Source organism: Aquarana catesbeiana, linkage group LG07, assembly GCF_042186555.1.
Source record: "Aquarana catesbeiana isolate 2022-GZ linkage group LG07, ASM4218655v1, whole genome shotgun sequence".
Lineage (NCBI taxonomy): Eukaryota > Metazoa > Chordata > Amphibia > Anura > Ranidae > Aquarana > Aquarana catesbeiana.
The window spans coordinates 15,979,344-16,004,309 of NC_133330.1; the positions used below are offsets into that span (position 1 = coordinate 15,979,344).

General features: G+C 47.3%; 1 protein-coding gene across 2 annotated transcripts in view; it reads right to left on the reverse strand.

Annotated features, from left to right (window-relative positions):
- Nucleotides 1–24,966, reverse strand: part of CAMKV (CaM kinase like vesicle associated) — a 159,532-nt gene that overhangs the window by 27,179 nt on the left and 107,387 nt on the right. For both annotated transcript variants that reach the window (XM_073591662.1, XM_073591663.1), the window contains exons 2-4: nt 7,302–7,403; nt 5,691–5,822; nt 2,321–2,395 (exon numbers count right to left, since the gene is read on the reverse strand). In XM_073591662.1, coding sequence (XP_073447763.1) covers nt 2,321–2,395; nt 5,691–5,822; nt 7,302–7,396 — 302 coding nt within the window. In that variant the 5' untranslated portion in view covers nt 7,397–7,403. The remainder of the gene's footprint in view (nt 1–2,320; nt 2,396–5,690; nt 5,823–7,301; nt 7,404–24,966) is intronic.

The following is a 24,966-nucleotide window of genomic DNA, read 5'->3' on the forward strand; positions in this document are numbered from 1 at the left end:
AGGGGAGGAAAGAGGTACCCCCTTCCACCCGGCCGTACTTTGGTTGGTCATAACTCTGTCTCTCTGTAATGAATAGCTCTGGACTTCTAGTGTATTGGGGTCTATTACCCCGACCATTGTTGTGCATTCTGCTCCTATTATGCATGCAGGGGGGTTGAAGACAGATCTGGGGACTGGGCAGCGGTCACGGCTTCTCTAGAGACTGTAGAGTGGACAGGGTGTCTCTAGGGACTAGACGGTGGTCAGGGCTCCTCTGGGGACTGGACGGTGGATAGGGTGCCTCTAAGGACTAAACAGAGTAGTGGGTGGCTTTAGAACAGTATGGTAGTTAATGTGGTTCTAGGGACTGTACGGTGGTCAAGGCTTCTCTAGAGACTGCACAGTGGAAAGGATGACTCTCGGGACTGGTCAGTGGTCAGGGTGCCTCCAGGGACTAGATGGTGGTCAGGGCTCCTCTAGAAACTGGACAGAGTAGTTAGTGCTTCCCGATCAGGATGGTAGTTAGTGTGCCTCTAGGGACTAGCCAGTGGTCAGAGAGCATCTATGGACTTGACAGTGGTCAAGGCTCCTCTACAGACTGGACAGTGAACAGGGCACCTCTCGGGACTGGTCATTGCTCAAGGTGCCTCATGGGAACTGAAAGGTGGTCAAAGCTCCTATAAGAACTAGATTGTTGTTAGGGCATTTCTAAGGACTGACCAGCGGGTGCTTTCTAGAGACCAGAAAATGGATGGGATGCCTCTCTGGACTGGTCAGTGGTCAGGGTGCCTCTAGGAACTAGATAGTGGTCAGGGCACCTCTAGGAGTCAGACAGAGTAGTTAGCATCTCTAGAACAGGATGCTTGTTAGGGTGCCTCTAGGGACCAGACAGTGGCCAGGGATCCTTTAGGGAATTGACAGTGGTCAGGGCTCATCTAGGAACAGGATAGAGTAGTGAGTGCCTCTAGGGACCAGACAGGGTGCCTCTAGGCACAGAACAGTAGAAAGGGTTCCTCTAGGGATTGGTTATAGGTGAGGGAGACTCTCTGAACTAAATGGCAGTCAAGGCTCCTCTAGAGACCGGACAGTGGACAGGGTGCCTCTGGGGACTGGATGGTGGTCAAGGCTCCTCTAGAGACTGGACAGTGGACAGGGTGCTTCTAGGGACTGGACAGTGGTCAAAGCTCCTCTAGAGACTGGACAGTGGACAGGGTGCCTCAAGGGACTGGAAGGTGGTCAAGTCTTCTCTAGAGACTGGACAGTAGACAGGGTGCCTCTAGGGACTGAACAGTGGTCAAGGCTTCTCTAGAGACTGGACAGTGGACAGGGTGCTTATAGGAACTGGACGGTGGTCAAAGCTCCTCTAGTAACTGGACAGTGGAAAGGGTGCCTCAAGGGACTGGACAGTGATCAAGGCTCCTCTAGAGACCTGACAGTGGACAGGGTGCCTCAAGGGACTGGACAGTGGTCAAGGCTTCTCTAGAGACTGGGCAGTGGACAGGGTGCCTCTAGGGACTGAATGGTGACCAGGGTGCCTTTAGGGACAGGATGGTGGTCGGCATGCTTCTGGGGTGTCAAGGACAGTGTTGGTTAGGCCTCTCCCACTGTAAGCACAATCTTGCCACACTCACAATTCACTGCAGTTCGCCATACATTCTTCCCCATAATCCTCTGGGTGCCCAAGGGTGCCTCTTATATTTTTCAAACCTTGGGATGTTTGCAAAGTGAACTATCTTATAATTCGAGAGAGCTGAACTCCCCCGCCAAGGAAAAAATGATCATTGCCCCCGTGTATATTGTGTTCTATGCTGTCCAGGTCCTTTGTGTTCTTGTCCTGCTCAGGTTCTCTTTATATTTTTTGGTATGGGGACATGGTGGTATCTCGGTGTATTAGGAGCTGAGCTTTGCTTTCAGGGTGCTTTCAAGATAATTTTATATCGGCTCAACTATTCATGAAACAAAACACAAATGTACTTCTTCAGATCACCCTCAAATATGCAACGAGCAAACAAAAAGTATCCAAATGTATTAAGACCCAAAAAGAAAGGGCTCTCAGAAAACAGAAAAATGCAAACACTTTGGAAAACCGCTGTCAGTTAACGTGGCTCTATTAAACTGTATGTCATTAGTGGGGTGATGATCCTTCAAAGTCCCAGGCGAGGAGAGGACACGGAAGACTCTGAAGAGCGGTGGCTCCCTCTGTGTCAGGAGTGTGAACAGCAAAGGTGTTCTTATAGATTATCATACATTTTGGTGGGATGAAGAATTGCTGTATATGTGTTGTGTGATGTGCAGCTCCACATTGATAGGTCAGACTGTAAACAGGATGGAAAATACTCACAGCTCCATGAAGATGAAATATTCCTTCTTTGTCTCAAACACATCGATCAGCTGCAGGATGTTGGGGTGCTTCACCCTGCGGAGAATGAAAGGGGGCGACACTAAGAGTAGGGGGCAGCAGACAGAAATTACTGGATCGAGGACAGGTATATAGGATATACATTACCACAACAGAATATATACAGGTGTATAGGGGATAATCCTCACAGTGGGATATATACAGGTATAGAGGGGACAATCCTCGCACTGATATACACTATATTGCCAAAAGTATTGGAACGCCTGCCTATACACGCACATTAACTTTAATGGCATCCCAGTCTTAGTCCGTAGCGTTCAATATTGAGTTACATAGTTACATAGTAGGTAAAAGACACAAGTCCATCAAGTCCAACCTATGTGTGTGATTATATGTCAGTATTACATTATATATCCCTGTATGTTGCTATTGATGCCCCCTGCGATGCCCCCCTGCGGAAGGGAATTCCACATCCTTGCCGCTCTTACAGTAAAGAACCCTCTACGTAGTTTAAAGCGGGATTCCGGGCGTAAAAAAAAAAATTAAAAGTCAGCAGCTACAAACACTGTACCTGCTGACTTTAAATAAGTACTTACCTGTCCTGGGTGCCCGCGATGTCGGCCGCCCGAGGCCGACCCGTCCCTCGGCCCTCGGGTCCCAGGACACCGCCATCCTAGGTAAGGGAAACAGGCAGTGGAGCCTTGCGGCTTCACTGCCAGTTTCCTACTACGCACGCGCGAGCGGCGCGGCGCTCTGTGAATGGCCCCGTGGTGTTCTGGGAACACACACAGTTCCCAGAAGACAACGGGGCCACTCACCGAGGAGCAGAACATGCCGCGGAATAGGATGAGGCAGATTAGGAAGACTGCCTAGCAACAAGTTTTTAGGTAAGTTTAAAAACAAAGTTTAATTTTTTCAAATTTTTTTAAAATTTTTTTTTAGGATCTTTGGTGAATTTTTTTCTTCAGGGTGGCCCTCCACTTTAAGGTTAAACCTTTTTTCTTCTAATTTTAATGAGTGGCCACCTGTCTTATTAAACTCCCTTCCACTGAAAAGATTTCTCCCTATTGTGGGGTCACCAGTACGGTATTTGTATATTGAAATCATATCCCCTCTCAAGCGTCTCTTCTCCAGAGAGAATAAGTTCAGTGCTCACAACCTTTCCTCATAACTAAGATCCTCCAGACCCTTTATTAGCTTTGTTGCCCTTCTTTGTACTCGCTCCATTTCCAGTACATCCTTCCTGAGGACTGGTGCCCAGAACTGGACAGCATACTCCAGGTGCGGCCGGACCAGAGTCTTGTAGAGCGGGAGAATTATCGTTTTATCTCTGGAGTTGATCCCCTTTTTTTCCAATATTCTGTTTGCTTTGTTAGCAGCAGCTTGGCATTGCATGCCATTGCTGAGCCCATCATCTACTAGGACCCCCAGGTCCTTTTCCATCCTAGATTCCCCCAGAGGTTCTCCCCCCAGTGTATAGATTGCATTCAGATTTTTGCCACCCAAATGCATTATTTTACATTTTTCTACATTGAACCTCATCTGCCATGTAGTCGCCCACCCCATTAATTTGTTCAGATCTTCTTGCAAGGTTTCCACATCCTGCGTTGAAGTAATTGCCCTGCTTAGCTTAGCAAATACAGAGATTGAACTGTTTATCCCATCCTCCAGATCATTTATGAACAAATTAAATAGGATTAGTCCCAGCACAGAACCCTGGGGGACCCCACTACCCACCCCTGACCATTCCGAGTACTCCCCATTTATCACCACCCTCTGAACTCGCCCTTGTAGCCAGTTTTCAATCCATGTACTCACCCTATGGTCCATGCCAACTGACCTTATTTTGTACAGTAAACATTTATGGGGAACTGTGTCAAATGCTTTTGCAAAATCCAGATACACCACGTCTACAGGCCTTCCTTTATCTAGATGGCAACTCACCTCCTCATAGAAAGTTAATAGATTGGTTTGGCAAGAACGATTCTTCATGAATCCATGCTGATTACTAATAATGATACCGTTCTTATTACTAAAATCTTGTATATAGTCCCTTATCATCCCCTCCAAGAGTTTACATACTATTGATGTTAGGCTAACTGGTCTGTAATTCCCAGGGATGTATTTTGGGCCCTTTTTAAATATTGGTGCTACATTCGCTTTTCTCCAATCAGCTGGTACCATTCCAGTCAATAGACTGTCAGTAAAAATTAGGAACAATGGTCTGGCAATTACTTGACTGAGTTCCCTAAGTACTCTCAGGTGCAAGCCATCTGGTCCCAGTGATTTATTAATGTTAAGTTTCCCAAGTCTATTTCTAACTCTGTCCTCTGTTAGCCATGAGGGCAGGGGCGTCAGGAGGGGGTGGCTAGGGGTGGCTGAAGCCCCGAATGTGACCCCGAAAAGCCCCGAGTCTATGGAATGCTGCATTCCATTGTTGGCCCCGAGTGCCGGGACCGATCTGATCGCGAGTGCGGCCGAAAGTGGCCGAGTGTGGCCGAAAGTGGGTGAGTGCAGCTGCGGCCGAAAGTGGCCGAGTGCGGCTGAAAGTGGGCGAGTGCCATAGCGGCCAAAAGTGGCCCAGTGCGGCCGAAAGTGGCCGAGTGCCATAGCGGCCAAAAGTGGCTGAGTGCGGCTGAGTGCCATAGCAGGTCCCGCCTTCTGGAGCCTGCAGCGCTAATGCCAGGACCGCAGGACGTGTGAGTGACGTCCATCTTAGCCTGCAGGCTCCAGAAGGCGGGAACGCCACATCCCCGCTCTCCGCTTGGGCGGGCCGCTCTCCTCTCCTTCTCGGCTCGGCTCCTCTCCTCTCTGATGAGTGACTGACTGCCTGCTGTGACCACACACCACGGCTGAGCTGAGGTAGGTCAGACAGTGTGTGTGTATGTATGTCATTGTCAGTCTATGTAGGTCAGTGCCCATAGATATGACGGACTCTGAGGCTGGTGTATGCAGAAGGTCTTACAAATCGGGGCCCCACAGGAATAAAAATGTCTCAACCACTTTTCACTACAACCTTCCCAGAAGAGTTGAAGCTGTTATAGCTGCAAAGGGTGGGACAACTCAATACTGAACCCTACAGACTACGACTGGGAAGCCATTAAAGTACATTAAAGTTCATGTGCGTGTAAAGGCAGGCGTCCCAATACTTTTGGAAATATAGTGTATATACAGGTGTATAGAGGACAATCTCCACAGTGGAATATATACAGGTATGTAGGGGACAATCCTCACAGTGATATATATATATATATATATATATACTGTATATACATTACACACAGGTGCATAAGAGATAAACCTTGGGGTGGTACATATACGGGTGTATAGTTGATCAGTCCTCGCAGCTCACATTTTTAGGATGTTAATTTCATTTTTGGCCGCCTTCCGGACTTTGCGCCCATCTCTCTTCAGGAAACGTTTGCAGGTGTAGAGTTTTCCTGATGATTTGTCTTTGGCTCTGAAGACTTCGCAGAATTCCTCTCTGTGGGGTAAAACATTTATGATTTCTTATTCCATCTATAGGATAATCGCTGCAATGACCCCCTTTGGTTCCTTTTTTGCCCTGTTCTATTTTCTGTTGACTCTGCTTTTTTTTTTTTTTAATCTCTTTTTATTAATCTGCAGCAAATTCTCTACCATGTTTTTTTTTTTTTTTTAGCTGCCTGTAGACCATGTGACTGTAGTTCCTCCCCCCTATTCCTCTAGTATAGTACGGCATGGCTCCTAACAGTCACTTCAAGGTTAGTTTAGGAATACAATGTAAGATTAGATTTTTTTATTTTGTATTTTTCATGAGACTAGGAAATGCTAGAGGGGGAAAGAATGGAAGATGTCTACAGTTTCTTACAATATATTGATTATTGATTAGGGATAATCAAGTTAAAGAGTAACTCCGCTTTTGTTGAGAAAAAAAATCATCTCCCCCCCCCCCCCCGAGTGATCTGTGTACATTGCAGGGATTTTAACAAACTTTGTTGCAGATTCCTACCTTTTGTTATTCTGAAGAAACCCCTGTTTGTTCCTCTGTGCCCATGTGGGAAAGTGAGTCTAATGGGAGCGGTTTCAGAATTGTCAGTCAGCTGCTGCACCTGCAGGGCTCTAGTGCAGAAAGCTGCTGGGCCTGCATCCATTTAGCTGTGATTTCCTATCGGGAGTATGAATTTTTGTATGACATTTTTGTTGCAGGGGATGCCTAAAAACTGACTTGCATCTTAGTGCAGGCTTCTGGGACAATCAGTGAGCCAATCACACAAGCGGGAAATTACATATCTGGGGGGGAGGGGGGGGCGCTCCGTATACATTCTGTATACAGAACACCTTCAGGTGGCCATATTGCATTTTCAGAAAATGATAGAGCTGTAGATTGAAAAGGAAAGGTCATTTTTAATAGCATTCAATTACAATATGACTTGTATCGCAATTGTATACAATATATATTTTTTTTTTTTTCGTTAAATTTCAAATTTAATTAGTCAATTAGAGCCCAGGGATAATAAGAATGGAATTTTATAAGTGGGATGTGGGAGAGTCACGTCAAGGGGTATTATTATTAAAAAAAAAGAAAAAGAAAAGAAAAAAATGTTTATTTCCACCCCCTGTGAAAGTTAAATATTAAGAATAGGGAACTTCAGTATAAGAATGATATGTTCATCTATAGGAAATGCAATACTGTATGATTTATATACATCAGGAATGTTATGTGTTATGTATCATGTATTTTTTTTTTTAATGTGTGATGTATATACTTGTATTTCTGTATTATGAGACTCCTCTTGACTGTTATGTACTATGCGTGTTTACGTTTTTAAAAAATCAATTAAAAAATAATTGAAAACAATTTATTATTTTTTCTTAATTTGCTATTTTTTTTTCCCCCACGAAAGTGGAGTTACCCTTTAAAGTGGGTTGTACTATGTGGTAGCGGAGAGTGGGCATTTTGTCATTTCTGTTTCATACTCACGTCTTGATGAGCTGGCCCAAGTCATATTTGTCGCTGACTTCTGTGGGTTGATTGTAATCCTTTTTGTCACCTAACGTCACACATCCAAACGGCATTGCCCGCCTGCAGGGAGAGGGGACAGTGTAAGTGATACAGTCCATGGCCCGTCATCCTCCGGGCACAATAATAGAACAGGTTACTTTGTTATCAGATCCCAATATTAATCATGATGAATAACCCACATCTCACTATTCAACCCAAATCACACACATCATTGTCCTGGACTCGAGGGGGGGGGGGGTGAAAGGCTGGGCAGGGGTGGTGTGGGGGGGGGGGGGGGTGAAAGGCTGGGCGGGGGTGGTGTAGGGGGGGGGTGCTGGAAGGCTGTCGGGGGATTTACTAAAGGAACAGAGAAGAGATAGTTCACAAAGCAAAATTATTGGGACATCCACACAATTCTAATCGTTTTGGCTCTATACACCACCACAATGGATTTGAAATGAAACGAACAAGATGTGCTTTAACTGCAGACTTTCAGCTTTAATTTGAGGGTATTTACATCCAAATCAGGAGAATGGTGTAGGAATTACAACAGTTTGTATATGTGCCTCCCACTTTTTAAGGGACCAAAAGTAATGGGACAGATTAACAATCATCCATCAAAGTTTCACTTTTTAATACTTGGTTGCAAATCCTTTGCAGTCAATTACAGCCTGAAGTCTGGAACGCATAGACATCACCAGACGCTGGGTTTCATCCCTGGTGATGCTCTGCCAGGCCTCTACTGCAACTGTCTTCAGTTCCTGCTTGTTCTTGGGGCATTTTCCCTTCAGTTTTGTCTTCAGCAAATGAAATGCATGCTCAATCGGATTCAGGTCAGGTGATTGACTTGGCCATTGCATAACATTCCGCTTCTTTCCCTCTAAAAACTCTTTGGTTGCTTTCGCAGTATGCTTCGGGTCATTGTCCATCTGCACTGTGAAGCGCCGTCCAATGAGTTCTGAAGCATTTTGCTGAATATGAGCAGATAATATTGCCCGAAACACTTCAGAATTCATCCTGCTGCTTTTGTCAGCAGTCACATCATCAATAAATACAAGAGAACCAGTTCCATTGGCAGCCATACATGCCCACGCCATGACACTACCACCACCATGCTTCACTGATGAGGTGGTATGCTTTGGATCATGAGCAGTTCCTTTCCTTCTCCATACTCTTCTCTTCCCATCACTCTGGTACAAGTTGATCTTGGTCTCATCTGTCCATAGGATGTTGTTCCAGAACTGTGAAGGCTTTTTTAGATGTTGTTTGGCAAACTATAATCTGGCCTTGCTGTGTTTGAGGCTCACCAATGGTTTACATCTTGTGGTGAACCCACTGTATTCAATCTGGTGAAGTCTTCTCTTGATTGTTGACTTTGACACACATACACCTACCTCCTGGAGAGTGTTCTTGATCTGGCCAACTGTTGTGAAGGGTGTTTTCTTCACCGGGGAAAGAATTCTTCGGTCATCCACCACAGTTGTTTTCCGTGGTCTTCCGGGTCTTTTGGTGTTGCTGAAATCACTGGTGTGTTCTTTCTTTTTAAAGATGTTCCAAACAGTTGATTTGGCCACACCTAATGTTTTTGCTATCTCTCTGATGGGTTTGTTTTGTTTTTTCAGCCTAATGATGGCTTGCTTCACTGATAGTGACAGCTCTTTGGGTCTCATATTGAGAGTTGACAGCAACAGATTCCAAATGCAAATAGCACACTTGAAATGAACTCTGGACCTTTTATCTGCTCCTTGTAAATGGGATAATGAGGGAATAACACAGCCAATTGTCCCATTACTTTTGGTCCCTTAAAAAGTAGGAGGCACATATACAAACTGTTGTAATTCCTACACCGTTCACCTGATTTGGATGTAAATACCCTCAAATTAAAGCTGAAAGTCTGCAGTTAAAGCACATCTTATTTGTTTCATTTCAAATCCATTGTGGTGGTGTATAGAGCCAAAAAGATTAGAATTGTGTCGATGTCCCAATATTTATGGACCTGACTGTATGCATTTTTTTGTGTGTTTCCAGTTTTGTAGAAACACACTACAGTCCATTTAACATGTTTTTTTTTCTTCTGGTTTTTGGTTCCACAGACTTCAATATATGAAAAGCATGTATTGAAAAATGCAAACTACAACCTGCATAGGTGTGAATCAGGCTTAGTGAACGTTCTTCTTTAATAAATCGTCCTGCTTACATTGGAAAAGTCACTTTAATGTCACTGTAAATACTGTAATACACCGACGGGGGGAGGGGGGGGGGGGTTTTACATCAGATTGTCCCTTTGAAATATGTAAATCTAGAGATGAGATTTTCTTCCATAATGGTTTTTTTTTTGGTTATATTAAGAGCACAAAATACAAAACCCTAAATCATAAACATGTATGATGGGTTTCTCACCGAGATCTGATAGTTACATAATGTTCAGCTGAAAGAACAATAACGTAGAGAATCCCTGTTTGCTCCTCCAGACATAGGAGGAAATAATGCCTTCAGTTTTTTGTTTTTTTTTCAATGTGAAATATTGTAGATTGGGGGAAATGGGGTCACGGGAGAGGTACGAGGTGTCTGCATTTATTTTATATTACATGTTTAGAGTACCAACAGTTTTTGTCATAGATTTCAGGACCATATCAAACTATAAAGTTCCACCTTGCAACAGAGCTTACAATCTAATGCTCCCCCCTCCCCTCCAACCCACCTTCACAGACGTGTGTTTACCTTCACCTCTCTCCTTTACACATACTCAATCTTCCAGCCCTTCTTCCTTCTTACTCCTCTCTCTCATTCTTTCGTTTCTTCCTTCCTGCTCTCTCTCCTTCCTTTCTTCCTTCCTGCTCTCTCTCTCTCCTTCCTTCCTTCCTTCCTTCCTTCCTTCCTTCCTTCTTTCCTTCCTTCCTTCCTGCTCTCTCTCTCCTTTCACTCCTGACCTCTCTCCTTCCTTCCTTCCTTCCTGCTCTCTCTCTCCTTTCCCTCCTGACCTCTCTCCTTCCTTCCTTCCTTCCTTCCTTCCTGCTCTCTCTTTCCTTCTTCCCCTCCTGCCCTCTCTCCTTCCTATCTTCCTGCCCTCTCTCCTTCCTTCCTTCCCTCTCTCCTTCCTTCCCTCCTGCCTTCTCTCTCCTTCCTTCCCTCTTGCCCTCTCTCCTTCCTTCCTGCTCTCTCTCTCCTTCCTTCCCTCTCTCCTTCCTTCCCACCTGCCTTCTCTCTCCTTCCTTCCCTCTTGCCCTCTCTCCTTCCTTCCTGCTCTCTCTCTCCTTCCTTCCCTCTCTCCTTCCTTCCCACCTGCCTTCTCTCTCCTTCTTTCCCTCCTGCCCTCTCTCCTTCATTCCTTCCTTCCTGCCCTCTCTCCTTCCTTCCTGCTCTCTCTTTCCTTCCTTCCTGCCCTCTCTCCTTCCTTCCTTCCTTCCTTCCTTCCTTCCTTCCTTCCTTCCCTCTCTCCTTCCTTCTTTCCTGCTCTCTCTCCTTCTTTCCCTCCTGCCCTCTCTCCTTCCTTCCTTCCTACTTCCTCCGCTCTCTCTCCTTCTCTCCTTCCTTCCTTCCTTCCTTATTCCTCCATGCTCTCTCCTTCCTTATTCCTCCCCTCTCTCCTTTCTTCCTTTCTGCTCTCTCTCTCTCCTTCCTTCCCTCCTGCCCTCTCTCCTTCCTTTCTTCCTGCTCTCTCTCCTTCCTTCCCTCCTGCCCTCTCTCCTTCCTTCCTGCCCTCTCTCCTTCCTTCCTTCCTTCTTCCTCCGCGCTCTCTCCTTCATTCCTTCTTCCTCTGCTCTCTCTTTCCTTCCTTCCTTTCCTTCCTTCCTTCCTTCCTTCCTTCCTTCCTTCCTTCCTTCCTTCCTGCCCTCTCTTCTTCCTTCATACCTTCTTCCTTTGCTCTCTCTCCTTCCTTCCTTATTCCTACGCTCTCTCTCCTTCCTTATTCCTCCCCTCTCTCCTTCCTTCTTTCTGCTCTCTCTCCTTCCTTCCCTCCTGCCCTCTCTCCTTCCTTCCTTAAGTACACAAGGGTGATAATCTCTAGGCATTCAAAACACAACATAGATGGTAAAAAGATGGTAAAAAACAAATTGCACATAAAGAGGACCACAATATGAAAAGAGATAGTATCATGTCATAAAAATATAGATATATAAGAACAAGTATACAAAGTATATGGATATATAGGAGAAAAAAACATGTTGAATGGAAATAAAATATTGATAGAGCCATGTGTGGGAAAAAAAGGCTGCATCGCGTTGAAGCTCGGCGCGTTTCGTCGATGAATACGACTCATCATGAGTGAATACGACTACAAATATATATAGGAAATGTGAAATGATATATAAAGAAAATGTATTATGGTCTGAGTAGAAGCCCATATTGTGGGGAAAACCTAAAAAGGAATGGATGGTCTATCCCAAAAGTCTTACATCCTATAGAAGGTTCAAACTAAGCGATGCTGGTGTAGGAGAGTCCCCATATATGTCTAACCCTGGAGCTGAGGTGTTGGGATCTGAAGGGACACCAGGCACACATGAGAGCGTCTCCAGGAGAATAAAAATGGTCATTTGTAATAAGTATTGTGCCAATGATTGGCTTCAAAGAAATCTGTAAGGTAAAAACATTATATGTGTAGCAAATCAGGTAGCACTGCTCAAGAATAGTGTAGGAATACCAATGTCCACTAGGGGTGCATAGGAACCTGAGAAATAGAAAAAGGAAACATAGGTGGATGTGGTGAAATAAAGAATGGGACATGTGCATAAAAAATTTACTCTCCCCCTCCTCTCTCTCCCCCATCTCTTCTCTCTCTCTCCCCCTCCTCTCTCTTCTTTCTCTCCTCTCTCTCTCCCCTTCTCTCCTCTGCTCTCCTCTACCCTCCCCTCTCTCCTATCTATCACCCTCTTTCTCCTCTCTCCCTCCCCCTCTCTCTCTCCCCTTTCGCCTCCCCCTCTCTCTCTCTCCCCTTTCGCCTCCTCCATCCTTTCTCTATCTCCCTCTCTACTCTCCCCCTCCTCTCTCTCCCCCTCTCTACTTTCTCCCCCTCCTCTCTCTCCCCCTCTCTACTTTCTCCCCCTCCTCTCTCTCTTTTCCCTCCTTCCTCCACTCCCCTCTATCTCCCCCCTTCTCTCTTTCTTCTCTGTCTCTCTCCCCCCGCTCCTTTTTCTCTCATCTCTTTCTTTCTTATCACCCTCTCTGTTTCTCTCTCTGTCTCTTCCTCTCCTCGCTCTCTTCTCTTTTCCTCCCTCTTCTCTCTCTCTTCTCTCTCTCTGTCTCTCCCCCCCTCTCTCAATCACTCCATCTCTTCCTTTCCCCCTCTCTCCCCCCTTTCTCCCTCTCTCTCCCTCCCCCCTTCTCCCTCCCCCCCCCTCTTCTCCCTCTCCCCCTCTCTCTCTTCCTCTCTTCTCCCTCTCCCCCCTCTCTCTCTCCCTCTCCCCCTCTCTCTCCATCCTCTCTTCTCCCTCTCCCCCTCTCTCTCCCTCCTCTCTTTCTCTCTCCTCTCTCTCTCCCCCTATTCCCTCTCTCTCTCTCCTCCCTTTCTATCTCCCCCCTCTCTCTCTCCCTCTCTCTCTCTCTTCTATCTCTCCCTCCCCCCTCTCTCTCGCTCTTTCCTCTCTCTCTCCCTCTCTCTGTCTCTCTCTCTCCTCTCTCATCTCTCCCTCTCTCTCTCTCCTATCTCTCCCTCCTCCCTCTCTCTCTCTTTTTCTCTCACTTTCTCTCTCTCCCTCTCTCTCTCTCTCTCTCTCTCTCTCTCTCTCTCTCTCTCTCCTATCTCTCCCTCCCCCCTCTCTCTCTCTCTCTCTCTCTTCTCTCCCCCTCTCTATCTCTCTCTCTTCTCTCTCTCCCTCCCCCTCTCTCTCTTTCCTCTCTCTCGCTCTCTCTTCTCTCCTCCTCTCTATCTCTCTCTCCCTCTCTCTTCTCCCCCCCCTTCGGTTATGCTGTATTAGTGAAGGTAGTAGGAATCTGGCGGTGTTGGGGGAGCGCAGTGTGTGCTCTTGCTGTGCTGCGTTCCCCCAGGAGCTGGGCACGGTGAACCCGCAGAGCGATGCGTAGTGACAGCACACAGGGGCTGTGCGCTCACTGACCTGGAAATGGAGCACTTAGGGGGAAGAGACGCTTCTACCTCCAGGATTTACACAAACTTAACTTCTGAACTGCTGGCTGAACCCGGCGCTGTTCCACCATGATGTCATTATTAAAGGGCTGCACTCGCTGACAGCTCAGCGCTGTCATCTCTTCACTGAGATCCATTAGAGCAGATGAATGTGTCACCATCAGCAGGACTAAATACCAGACAAAGAGCTCCCAATGTCACCCAGAAGACGCAGAGACGTTTGACAGACACGCGTAGGCTGATCGCAGAAGAGTCGATGACGCGCAGCTGCGGTATCCGATGGCAACCAGATCTTGCCATTCATCAGTTTATAGCAGTTAGGAATTTTGACATTATGCTGACATGCATTGGAGTGAATAGGTGTCAGGGCTGGGCTCAGCCCTTCCTTCTCTGAGCCGGCCGCTCAGCTGTTGGCTAATTGCCAGCTCCTACCTCTCCACAGTTACTCACCTGTTGATGATATCCTGCTCGTCCTCTGCCTTCGCCTTGGTCACATCTCTAGAGACACTATCTGTAAGAGAAGTCCGGCTAACAGACGCGCACCAGTGCGCACAAGTACGGGCACACCAGTGTAAAGAAGGACTTGTATTGGCGAATGCGCGGGCATGCACAGGAGCGCGCACACAGGTGCGCGTTTGGGCACCAAGTAGCCTATTTAAACTGAGCACTGACACATGAACTTTTCTGAGTGGTCTTTCAGCTAGTGCCTGCTTACCTGATCCGTTCCAGTTACCAGTGTTTTGACCCGGCTATACCTGAACCTTCTCCTTGACTTCCGTCTGCCTACCTGATCCCGGCTTGTGTTTGACTCCGCTTCTGCCTGATGTTCCTGTACCTTGCTGCCCGTCTGTGTACCGAACCCGGCTTGTATCCCGTCTCTGTCTCTGTCTCCGTCTCCTGTCTCGGTACCTGCTCTGTCCAGCTGTTGACAACCTCCTGGCTTTCGTCCCGGCTACGCCTCCATCTGCTGACCCAGCGATTCGGAGCTTCAGTTCTCAGAGCCTGCCCAGCGCTCTACAGCCACCTGGTTCCTTCCAAGGCCCAGCTAGCGCCAACAGCTATATCGGCCCTTGTGCCACTCTGTGTCCTTCATTCCTTGTCATCATTACCAGGGGTGTCAGACAGGAGGTGCAAGAGAAGCCCCCTCTCCAGTTTGATCTCCACCAGGTACGTGACACTATCCTGTGTTCCTGTTAAAGACTTGCTTGCCTGACATTCCTTCTGGCTCCAGATCCTGTTTGCTGTTCTACTATGCTCATCTCTGGCTCCCTGGTGTTTTGGCTTGTCTGACTATCCGTTCCGGTTCCTGAACTCTGGCTATGTTTTGACTACGTTTACTTTCTGACAGTAGGCAAAGGCCATGAATTCAGAAGATGCAGTTAATCCACTTGTTGGTAATATTTTTTCCAGATTGGATGAGCAGGATCACCGCATGGATCAGTTTGCCATGGCGTTACAAACGCTCCTGAGTCGCACAGCTCACCTGGAATCTCCCACTGTGGCTTCTCCGGTACAACCTGTGTTGCAGGCCGTCCCTGCTGCTGCTCCAGTCTCTGTGCAAGCACCCGCCTCGAGTATTACCTCTATAAGAGGTATGTCTGGTTCCGCTCCACTTCCCCAGCAATTTGGGAGTGATCCAGTCCAATGCAGAAGGTTTTTTCAACCAGGTTGAGATATACTTTGAGATGCTGCCCCAGGCGTTTCCCACGGACAGAAGCAAAGTAGGTTTCGTTATATGTTTGCTTTCTGAGAGAGCCTTGGCCTGGGCTAACCCTCTATGGGAGACGCAAAAACCTGTTGTCTTGAGTTACCCTGAGTTTGTGGCTTCCTTTAAAAGGGTATTTGACGTTACGGCATGCTCCGCTTGTGCTGCCAAGTGCCTCATGTCCATTAAATAGAGTACGAGAACTGTTCCGTACTCTGGCAGTAGAGGTTGAGTGAAATGATGAGGCCCTCGTGGATGCTTTTTCTCATGGTCTCTCGGATACCATCAAGATTGAGATAGCAGCCCGAGATATACCCACTGAGCTGGAGAGGTTGATCACGTTTGCCATCTTCATTGACTCCACACTCCACACAGAAAAAGACTCTCTTTAAGGGGCGCTTGCGAAAGCCTCCTGTATATTTGTCTCCGAGCTTTGCAGTCCCACCCGTGCCTCCCTCACCTCCCATGCCTCCTGGTACCGAGTCGGTCAGTTAAGATGAACCCATGCACTTGAGCTTCACGCGTCTCTCTGCGGATGAGAGAACCCTTAGGAGAAGCGAGAGATTGTGCCTTTATTGTGGCCAGGCAGCTCGTTTTTTGAAGTCTTGTCCTACCCGTCCAGGGAACGCCCGAACCTTGAAGTTCTGTCACGGACAAACCTTAGGTGGCGTTGTTTCGTCCCCAGTTATCCAGAAGGATAAGCCCCTGGTTTTGGTTACCCTTTCTTGGGCTGAGTCGTCCGTTGAGATACAGGCGCTAATCGACTCTGAGGCTGCAGGCCTGTTTATTGATGCTGCCTTTGTATCAAAGCACTCGATTCCGCTGCAGCTGCGTGACACTCCACTTGCCATTGAGGCTCTTGACAGGAGACCTCTACAGCCTGCCCATGTGACTCATGAGACGGTTCCGTTGTCTATGGCCCTAGGGGCTCTTCACCATGAGATAATCCAATTCCAAGTTCTTTCCTCACCTAAGTTTCCACTGGTTATTGGTTATCCTTGGTTACAGATGCACAATCCCTCTTTTGATTGGATCCATACTGAGGTTCTCTCCTGGTCGCCACAATGCAGTGAGACATGCTTCCAGAAGGCAGCCAAGGTCCTGTACACTTCTTCTCTCTCCTCCCTGCTGGAGGAGTACCGCAATTTTAGCGATGTCTTTGACAAAGGTCAAACCGGTAGTTTGCCTCCACACTGGTCGTATGATTGCGCAATTGACCTTCAACCTGGTGCCATAACCCCTCGTGGCCGGGTTTACCCTTTGTCGGTCTTGGAGGATAAGGCCATGGAGGAGCCTTTTGCAGATGCACTTTCTCGAGGTTTCATCCGCAAATCCTCGTCTCCTGCTGGTGTGGGGTTCTTCTTTGTGAAGAAGAAGAGTGGTGAACTGAGACCTTGTATTGATTATAGAGATCTCAATTGTTTCACGATTAAGAATGCCTATCCAGGAATTTATTAACAATCTCCTCTGAGATTTGTTGCAGTTACGTGTGGTTTTTTATTTCGATGATATCCTCATATTTTTCAAGTCCCTGGAGAGCCACCACACAGATGTTTGTCATGTGCTTCAGAAACTAAGAGAGAACAATCTCTATTGTAAATTGGAGAAGTGCGAATTCCCTCGTTAACAGGTTAAATTCCTAGGTTATGTCATTTCCACTGCTGGTTTTTCGATGGACCCAGAGAAACTTTCAGCAGTCCTACAGTGGCCTCGACCCGTGGGTTTACATCCTCTGCAGCATTTTCTTGGCTTTGCCAACTATTATCGAAAGTTTATTCCTAACTTCTCGTCTCTGGCCAAGCCCCTGACTGACATGACCAGAAAGGAGGGTAATCCACAGTGTTGATCTCCGGAGTCCATTAAGGCCTTTGAGAGTCTCAAGGCTGCCTTTGATTCTGCCCCTGTGTTGGCACATCCTGATCCTACGTTACCTTTTTTCCTTGAGGTTGATGCTTCTGAGACTGGAGTTGGCGCCCTTCTGTCTCAACGTCCTAACTCTGAGAGTGTTATGCATCCTTGTGGCTACTTTTCCAAGAAACTGTCACCTGCAGAGTGCAATTACGAGATTGGTGACAGAGAGCTGTTAGCAATCATTTTAGCCCTGAAAGAATGGCGACATCTCCTCGAAGGTACCACTGTGCCGGTTCTCATTCTTACTGACCATAAGAATCTCACATTCTTGTCTGAGGCTAAACACCTCTCTCCCAGAAGGGGTGCGATGGTCTCTTTTCTTGTCAAGTTTCAATTACATTGTCTCATTCTTACCCGGTACTAAGAATGTAAGGGCTGATGCTTTGTCACAACAATTTTCCTCCAGTTCCAAGATGGAGTTGGTTCCGGTTCCTGTGATTCCTCCTGATCGTATTCTGGCTACAGTTCGCACCAGTCTCACTTCTCCTTTGGGTGACAAAATTCTTGCTGCTCAGGTTCATGCTTCTCCTGAGAAACCTTGTGACCACTGCTTTGTCCCAGAGAGTCTCCGTACTGCCGTGCTCCAGACTCACCATTCTCCCAAGGCTGCTGGCCACCCTAGGAAGAATCAACTCTTTTGGGACATTTCCCAACAATTCTGGTGGCCTAGTCTACGTGCTGATGTAACTGCCTTCGTAGCTGCCTGTTCCATGTGTGCTCAGAGTAAGACTCCACGACACCTTCCAGTGGGCCTCCTACAACCCATACCCAATGGAGAGAGGCCCTGGATATGGATTTCATTGTGGAGTTACCCAGGGCAACACAGTTATCCTTATGGTGGTTGACCGGTTCTCGAAAATGTCTCATTGTATTCCACTTAAGAAGTTGCCCACTTCTAAGGAACTGACTTCCATTTTTGCTCCAGGGATCTTTCGCTTACATGAGCCACCCAAGGGGATTGTCTCGGACAGTGGTAGTCAGATTGTGTCCCAGTTCTGGGGAGCCTTTTGTGCACAGTTGGGAATTCAGCTTGCTTTCTCCTCTGCGTCCCACAGTCTAATGGGGCCGCAGAACAAGCCAATCAGTCCTTGGAGCGAGTCCTACATTGCTATATTTCTGGCCATCATAACAACTGGTCAGACCTCTTACCGTGGGCGAAGTTTGCTCACAATAGTGCCTTGAATTCTGCTTCCCGATTGTCCCCGTTTATGGCGAACTATGGTTTCCAACCTTCCATGTTGCATGACTCATTTGTTCCGCAGAGTATTCCTGCATTAGAGGAGCATCTCTGTGGTCTTCGTTCCACTTGGGCACAAGTCCAGGAGGCTTTGCAACATGTAGACTCCATGCTGACCGCAGACGCCTGCCTGCGCCTTCCTACCAGGTTGGGGACAGGGTCTGGCTGTCATCTCGCAACCTCCGACTTCATGTTCCCTCACTGAAGTTCGCACCTTGGTTTATTGGGCCTTTCCGTATTCTTCGCAGGATTAACCCAGTGGCTTAGGTATTAGACCTTCCTTCTAATATGCGTATCTTTAATGTATTTCATGTCTCCTTATTAAAACCTTAAAGTGTTTTTTTGGTGGTTTTAAAGCTACAGTGAGCTTTAATTCTCTATGGGGGGTTAACACACAGTGCCTTGAAAAAGTATTCATACCCCTTGAAATTTTCCACATTTTGTCATGTTACAACCAAAAACGTAAATGTATTTTATTGGGATTTTATGTGATAGACCAACACAAAGTGGCTCATAATTGTGAAGTGGAAGGAAAATGATAAATGGTTTTCAACATTATTTACAAATAAATATGTGAAAGGTGTGGGGGGATTTGTATTCACCCCCCCCCCGGAGTCAATACTTTGTAGAACCCCCTTTCTCTTCAATTACAGCTGCAAGTCTTTGTGGGGATGTCTTGCCACAGATTCTCAATGCGATTTAGGTCTGGACTGTGACTGGGCCAATTCTAACACATGAATATGCTTTGATCTAAACCATTCCATTGTAGCTCTGGCTGGATGTTTCGGGTCGTTGTCCTGCTGGAAGGTGAACCTCCCCCCCAGTCTCAAGTCTTTTGCAGACTCTAACAGGTTTTCTTCTAAGATTGTCCTGTATTTGGCTCCATCCATCTTCCCATCAACTCTGACCAGCTTCCCTGTCCCTGCTGAAGAAAACCATCCTCACCACATGATGCTGCCACCAACACCGTTCACTAAGGTTCTCTAACAAACCTCTGAGGGCTTCACATAACAGCTGTATTTATACTGAGATTAAATGACACACAGGTGGACTCTATTTACTAATTAGGTGACTTCTAAAGACAATTGGTTCCACTAGATTTTAGTTAGGGGTATCAGAGTAAAGGGGGGCTGAGTACAAATGCCCCCCCCCCCCCACACTTTTCACATATTTACTTGTAAAAAATTTGGAAAACCATTTATCATTTTCCTTCCACTTCACAATTATGTGTCATGTTACATGCACTGTTACCTTAAGTATTGATTACTGATCCAGTACTGCTTCCTCCTCCACTATCTGACATTACACGCAAAGTCACCGTATATATATTGATTACTGATCTAGCACTGCTTCCTCCTCCACTATCTGACATTACACGCACTGTCACCGTATATATTGATTACTGATCCAGCACTGCTTCCTCCTCCACTATACAGCTCACTAATCCAGTGCTCCTCTATGTGATAAGATGTGCACTATCGCGTTATATACAACTTACTGATCCAGCACTGCTTCCTCCTCCACTATTTGACAAGGTATGCACTGTCAGCTTAAAAACATATTACTGAACTAGCACTGCTTCCTCCTCCACTGACAAGAAAAAAACACTGTCACCCTACACACAAATTACTGATACAGCGCTGATTTCTCCTCCAATATCTTACAAGACAGACATGATCACCTTATTTATAGATTACTGATTCAGCACTGCTTCCTCCTCCAATATCTGACAATACACACACGCTCACATTATATACAGATTACTGATCCAGCACTGCTTCCTCCTCCACGACACAGTTCACTAATCCACTGCTGCTTCCTCCTCTTCTATGTGATAAGATGTACACTATCACCTTACATACAACATAAGCAACTTAATAATCCAGTACTGCTTCCTCCTCCACAATTTCACATGACACACCTCATTGCCTCATATACAGCTTACTGACCCAGCACTGCTTCCTCCTCCACAATTTCACATGGCACACCTCATCACCTCATATACAGATTACTGACCCAGCACTGCTTCCTCCTCCACAATTTCACATGGCACACCTCATCGCCTCATATACAGATTACTGACCCAGCGCTGCTTCCTCCTCCACAATTTCACATGGCACGCCTCATCACCTCATATACAGATTACTGACCCAGCGCTGCTTCCTCCTCCACAATTTCACATGGCACGCCTCATCACCTCATATACAGATTACTGACCCAGCACTGCTTCCTCCTCCACAATTTCACATGGCACACCTCATCGCCTCATATACAGCTTACTGATCCAGCACTGCTTCCTCCTCCACAATTTCACATGGCACACTTCATCGCCTCATATACAGCTTACTGATCCAGCGCTGCTTCCTCCTCCACAATTTCACATGGCACGCCTCATCGCCTCATATACAGATTACTGACCCAGCGCTGCTTCCTCCTCCACAATTTCACATGGCACGCCTCATCGCCTCATATACAGATTACTGACCCAGCGCTGCTTCCTCCTCCACAATTTCACATGGCACGCCTCATATACAGATTACTGACCCAGCACTGCTTCCTCCTCCACAATTTCACATGGCACGCCTCATCGCCTCATATACAGCTTACTGACCCAGCACTGCTTCCTCCTCCACAATTTCACATGGCACACCTCATCGCCTCATATACAGATTACTGACCCAGCACTGCTTCCTCCTCCACAATTTCACATGGCACGCCTCATCGCCTCATATACAGCTTACTGATCCAGCGCTGCTTCCTCCTCCACTATCTGACAAGACACATAGCAGTTGATTTACTACAACTGAGGAGTGTAAAATCATCTTCCAGGTCTTATTGTTAAAGCTTAATTGAACAAGCTGAAGATAGAAGCTGATTGGCTCCCATGCACAGCTGCACCAGATTTTGCACTCTCCAGTTTTAGTAAATGAACCTCACACTGTCATCTTTTACCCAGATTAGTGATCCAGCACTGCTTCCTCCTCCACCATCTGACATTTCTTTTCCATATGCAGCTCTTTTTTCCCCCCCGTGTTGTTTTAAGCCCTGATCCCTGTAGACAGAGCTCAGGCCGGCTCCTTTTATCTCTGTATATGGTTCTCTGAACAGCTGTATGCTTCACTCCGCGTGTCCCCAATGTTCCGCTCGCTCTGCACAAAGCAGATTTTTTTTTTTTGCTGTGTAATCTGCCAGCTCCGCTCATCTGACATCTTGCTGGCGAATTACAACATGTAAGAACATTTGTTACATTTCACATGCTACATTTCTTCTCTTCCATCGCGCCGCGTGATATCCAAACACAAGCCTCAGAGAGCCCACGCTGGCTGCATGACCTGGAATATCACACACGGCCAATACAAAGCCCTCGGATTGTGTAGAAAGGCACAAAAGGCTCAATTCACAAAGCTGCCACTCCGGGAAAAGCAGCCTAATTTCCAGGAAAAGTGACAGTTATTTTCAATCAGATGCAATATGACAGTTATTTTCAGCCCAAATGAGATTAGAAGCTGAGCTGCTGACGGAAAAGCTAAATGCATGGTTAACCCCTTTGGCGCCGGCCACATGCAAATATACGGGCCTCTCGGCGGGTGGGCCTTGGCACCGAGTGATCGCATATTTGCATTCATTAGTGTAAATACAGGACCGAGAGCGTGCACCCTGCGCGCTCCCGGGACAGTTACAGGTGGCTAACAGGAAGCTCCCGATCGATACTTGCGATCTGGTGCTTTCCGATAATGTGACCGGTCACATGATTATAAACCCCCGACCTGCCTCCTGACATCCTAAGAGGCTGGGAAGCACCAGCTCCAAGGGGTTAAAGGAAGAGGGAGTGGCGTAATCTTTGCTGCAATTTCACATTCACTTGCAGGTCTTCTCCCCATCCTGTGACTAGCAGAAGCAGCACACTGATTGGAAGCAGCACACTGAGTAACTCATGTATCAGTCATTCCCAGCGGCGGCCGGACCTTGAGGGGTGCAGGGGCGCCACCCCCCCTAATCTCCATGCGGGGCACCGGACGCATGGATTTCTATGAGGTTTTTTTTTCCTTTTTTGAAGCACATGATTAGAGCCTGAGGCTCTAATTGGCTTCAAACAGGTTGGGGGGAGGGGGGCAGAGCACTGCCCCCCCACTTGTGACATTAGCGAATCAACATTTGCTATTGTCTTCCTAGGCAAGCTCCCAGCCAATCAGGACAGGAAGCGGGTCCTAAGACCGGATTGGCTAGAAAGAGAAGCGACCGGATTGCCCAGGAGGAGAAGCCCCCGAAGACCTGGGATGAAACGTGTCAGGCTTGGCTTCCTGCTTCCCACATTGCCCTTCCTTTTTTTACTCTGTGATCTAGGCAAGCTCCCAGCCAATCAGGACAGGAAGCGGGTCCTAAGACCGGATTGGCTAGGAAGAAAAGCGACCGGATTGCCCGGGAGGAGAAGCCACCGCAGACCTGGGACGAAACGTGTCGGGCTTGGCTTTCTGCTTCCCACATTGCCTTTCCTTTTTTACTCTGTGATCACAGTTTTTATTCTTACCGAATGTATGTTGGTTTTTATAACATGTATGGTTTGTTTGCTGCCCCCCCCCCCAAAAAATGGAGCACCAGCCGCCACTGGTAATTCCACTCTTTCATTGGCTGGTCGGCTCCTTGTTCTGCTCCTCCCTCTCTCACTCTGAGCTCTGCTGTATCGGTACTAGTGTACAATGTAAAAAAAAAAAAAATTCAATGAAGTATTAACCTCTTGGCAAATATGCAGCCTCTAGATGGGTGGGCCTTGATGCCGATAGGCCACATATTTGCGTACCTAAATGTAAACGAACATGTGCCGAGAGCACGCGCCCTTCGCACTCCCGACACAGCTACCGACACCTAAGAGAAAGCTCCCGATCGCTACTTGCAGTTGGGAGCTTTCCGATCATGTGACCACTCTGACAGCCAATCACAGCGGTCACATGATCATAAACCCTGCCCCACTTCCCGGCATCAGAAACCCCTTAAAGGGGTGCGCCGGCGTTAAGGGGCTAACGACAAAGGAGCTGTATTCATTTGTGTCTTATAAATCTGCCTGGAGTTTAGTTGAAGTGGAAGTTAAATCCACAGATATTTTACCTTCTCTGCTTAACCTGCACCCCCATCCCCTTCTCCACCATCACATGATCATTATTATTTTTATTTATTTTTTTTTAGATAAACCCTGTTTTCACTATACAGTGGAACCTTGGTTAACGAGTAACGCGGTTAACGCGGTTGAAAGACGGGCAACTTTTTTTTTTTTTAATTCTGACTCGGTTTGTGAGTTTTGTCTCACAAAACGAGCAGAATTCAAGCTAATGGGGTGTGCAGTACCGCATTTGGCCAGAGGTGTGGGGGGGGCGCCGGTGACACTTGGAACGGTTCGGAGCCATTCGAAAATACTCGGAAACACTCGGAAATACTTGGAATCAAGAAATACTCTCTCCCGAGTGTTTCCAAGCCTTTCATAGGCTTTCTGAGTTCAGCCAAGCTGTCCCCGAATATTTCCAAGGCTCTCCGGCGCCCCCCCACCTCTGGCCACATGCGGTATTGCATGCAATAGAAGTCAATGCGGAATGAATTATCTTTGTTTCCATTGACTTCTATGGGAAAACTCGCTTTTATGCTCGTAATCCAAGGTTCCACTGTATACCTTATTTTAGTTCCTGTGATGTCATCACTAGGTCGCTGTAAATCTCTATGCAATGCAGGCAGATCGTGGCTGGCGGGAGGAGCCTGTACATAACTTTCTGAAAACATCCCAGCACCCGGCCTCAGTACTCCTTTAAAGAGCCCTCCAGCTCTGATGCAAGCAATGGGAGGAGTTATGCAAATATCAAAATGCCTTGATAGGTGGGTGTCAGCCTGGAGTTTTGGGCGTTTCCGAGGTGGTCTGTATTTACGTGGGAAACGCCCACTTGTGATGCTGAGCCTTCCAGATTGAACTTAATTGCAATGCCAGGGAGAGTCCAGCTGGGGAGAAAAGGGCTAGAGGATCAGGGCCGCTGATAAGGCAGTACAGCCAGCCCGGCCCAGGCCCCATCAGTTCAAAAGGGGGGCCCCAGACACATGCTGAGGAGGAGGGCCGGCTGTACTGTCTTATTGCAGACACCGATCCTCTTCTGTCTGCCACTGCTACGCTGCCGGCTTCTCCTCCTCTCCCTCCCCATGGCTGCACTGCAGGGGATTGGTTCTAGCACACCCCCGCAGCGCTACCGGCTTCCCTCCTCTCCTCCTGGCAGCAGCTGCGGGCACATGAGGGGGGGGTTAATTTACTTGCCCCTTCCTTTCATGAATGAACACAGTGAGCGATCGGTACCAATCACTCCTGTGTTCATTCCTCATTGAAGCATAGTACACTGTGTTTTCTATGCTTCGGTTTGTAAAAGAGCAGGAAGCCTCAGAGTGCATCCTATTCATTCATCTGTGCAGCTGAGGCTGTAGAGAAAGGGACTGACAAATCTATGTCCTCAGTCACTTTCGGCCGAGGGGGGGGGGGGGTCAGATAGGCTGTATGGGGCCCCGTGATTTCTAACAGCAGCCCTGTAGAGGGTGCTGGGCTTCCTCTAGCCAGGAAATGAGGCGGGGCTTTATCTGACTTGCCGCAGCTTCTAACGCACACAGTGAGAATCTCACAGTGTGCAGAGAAATCAGAGTAAGCCGTTTCAATGCAGGAGAGGAGCCGCTACAACTGTGAAAGAAT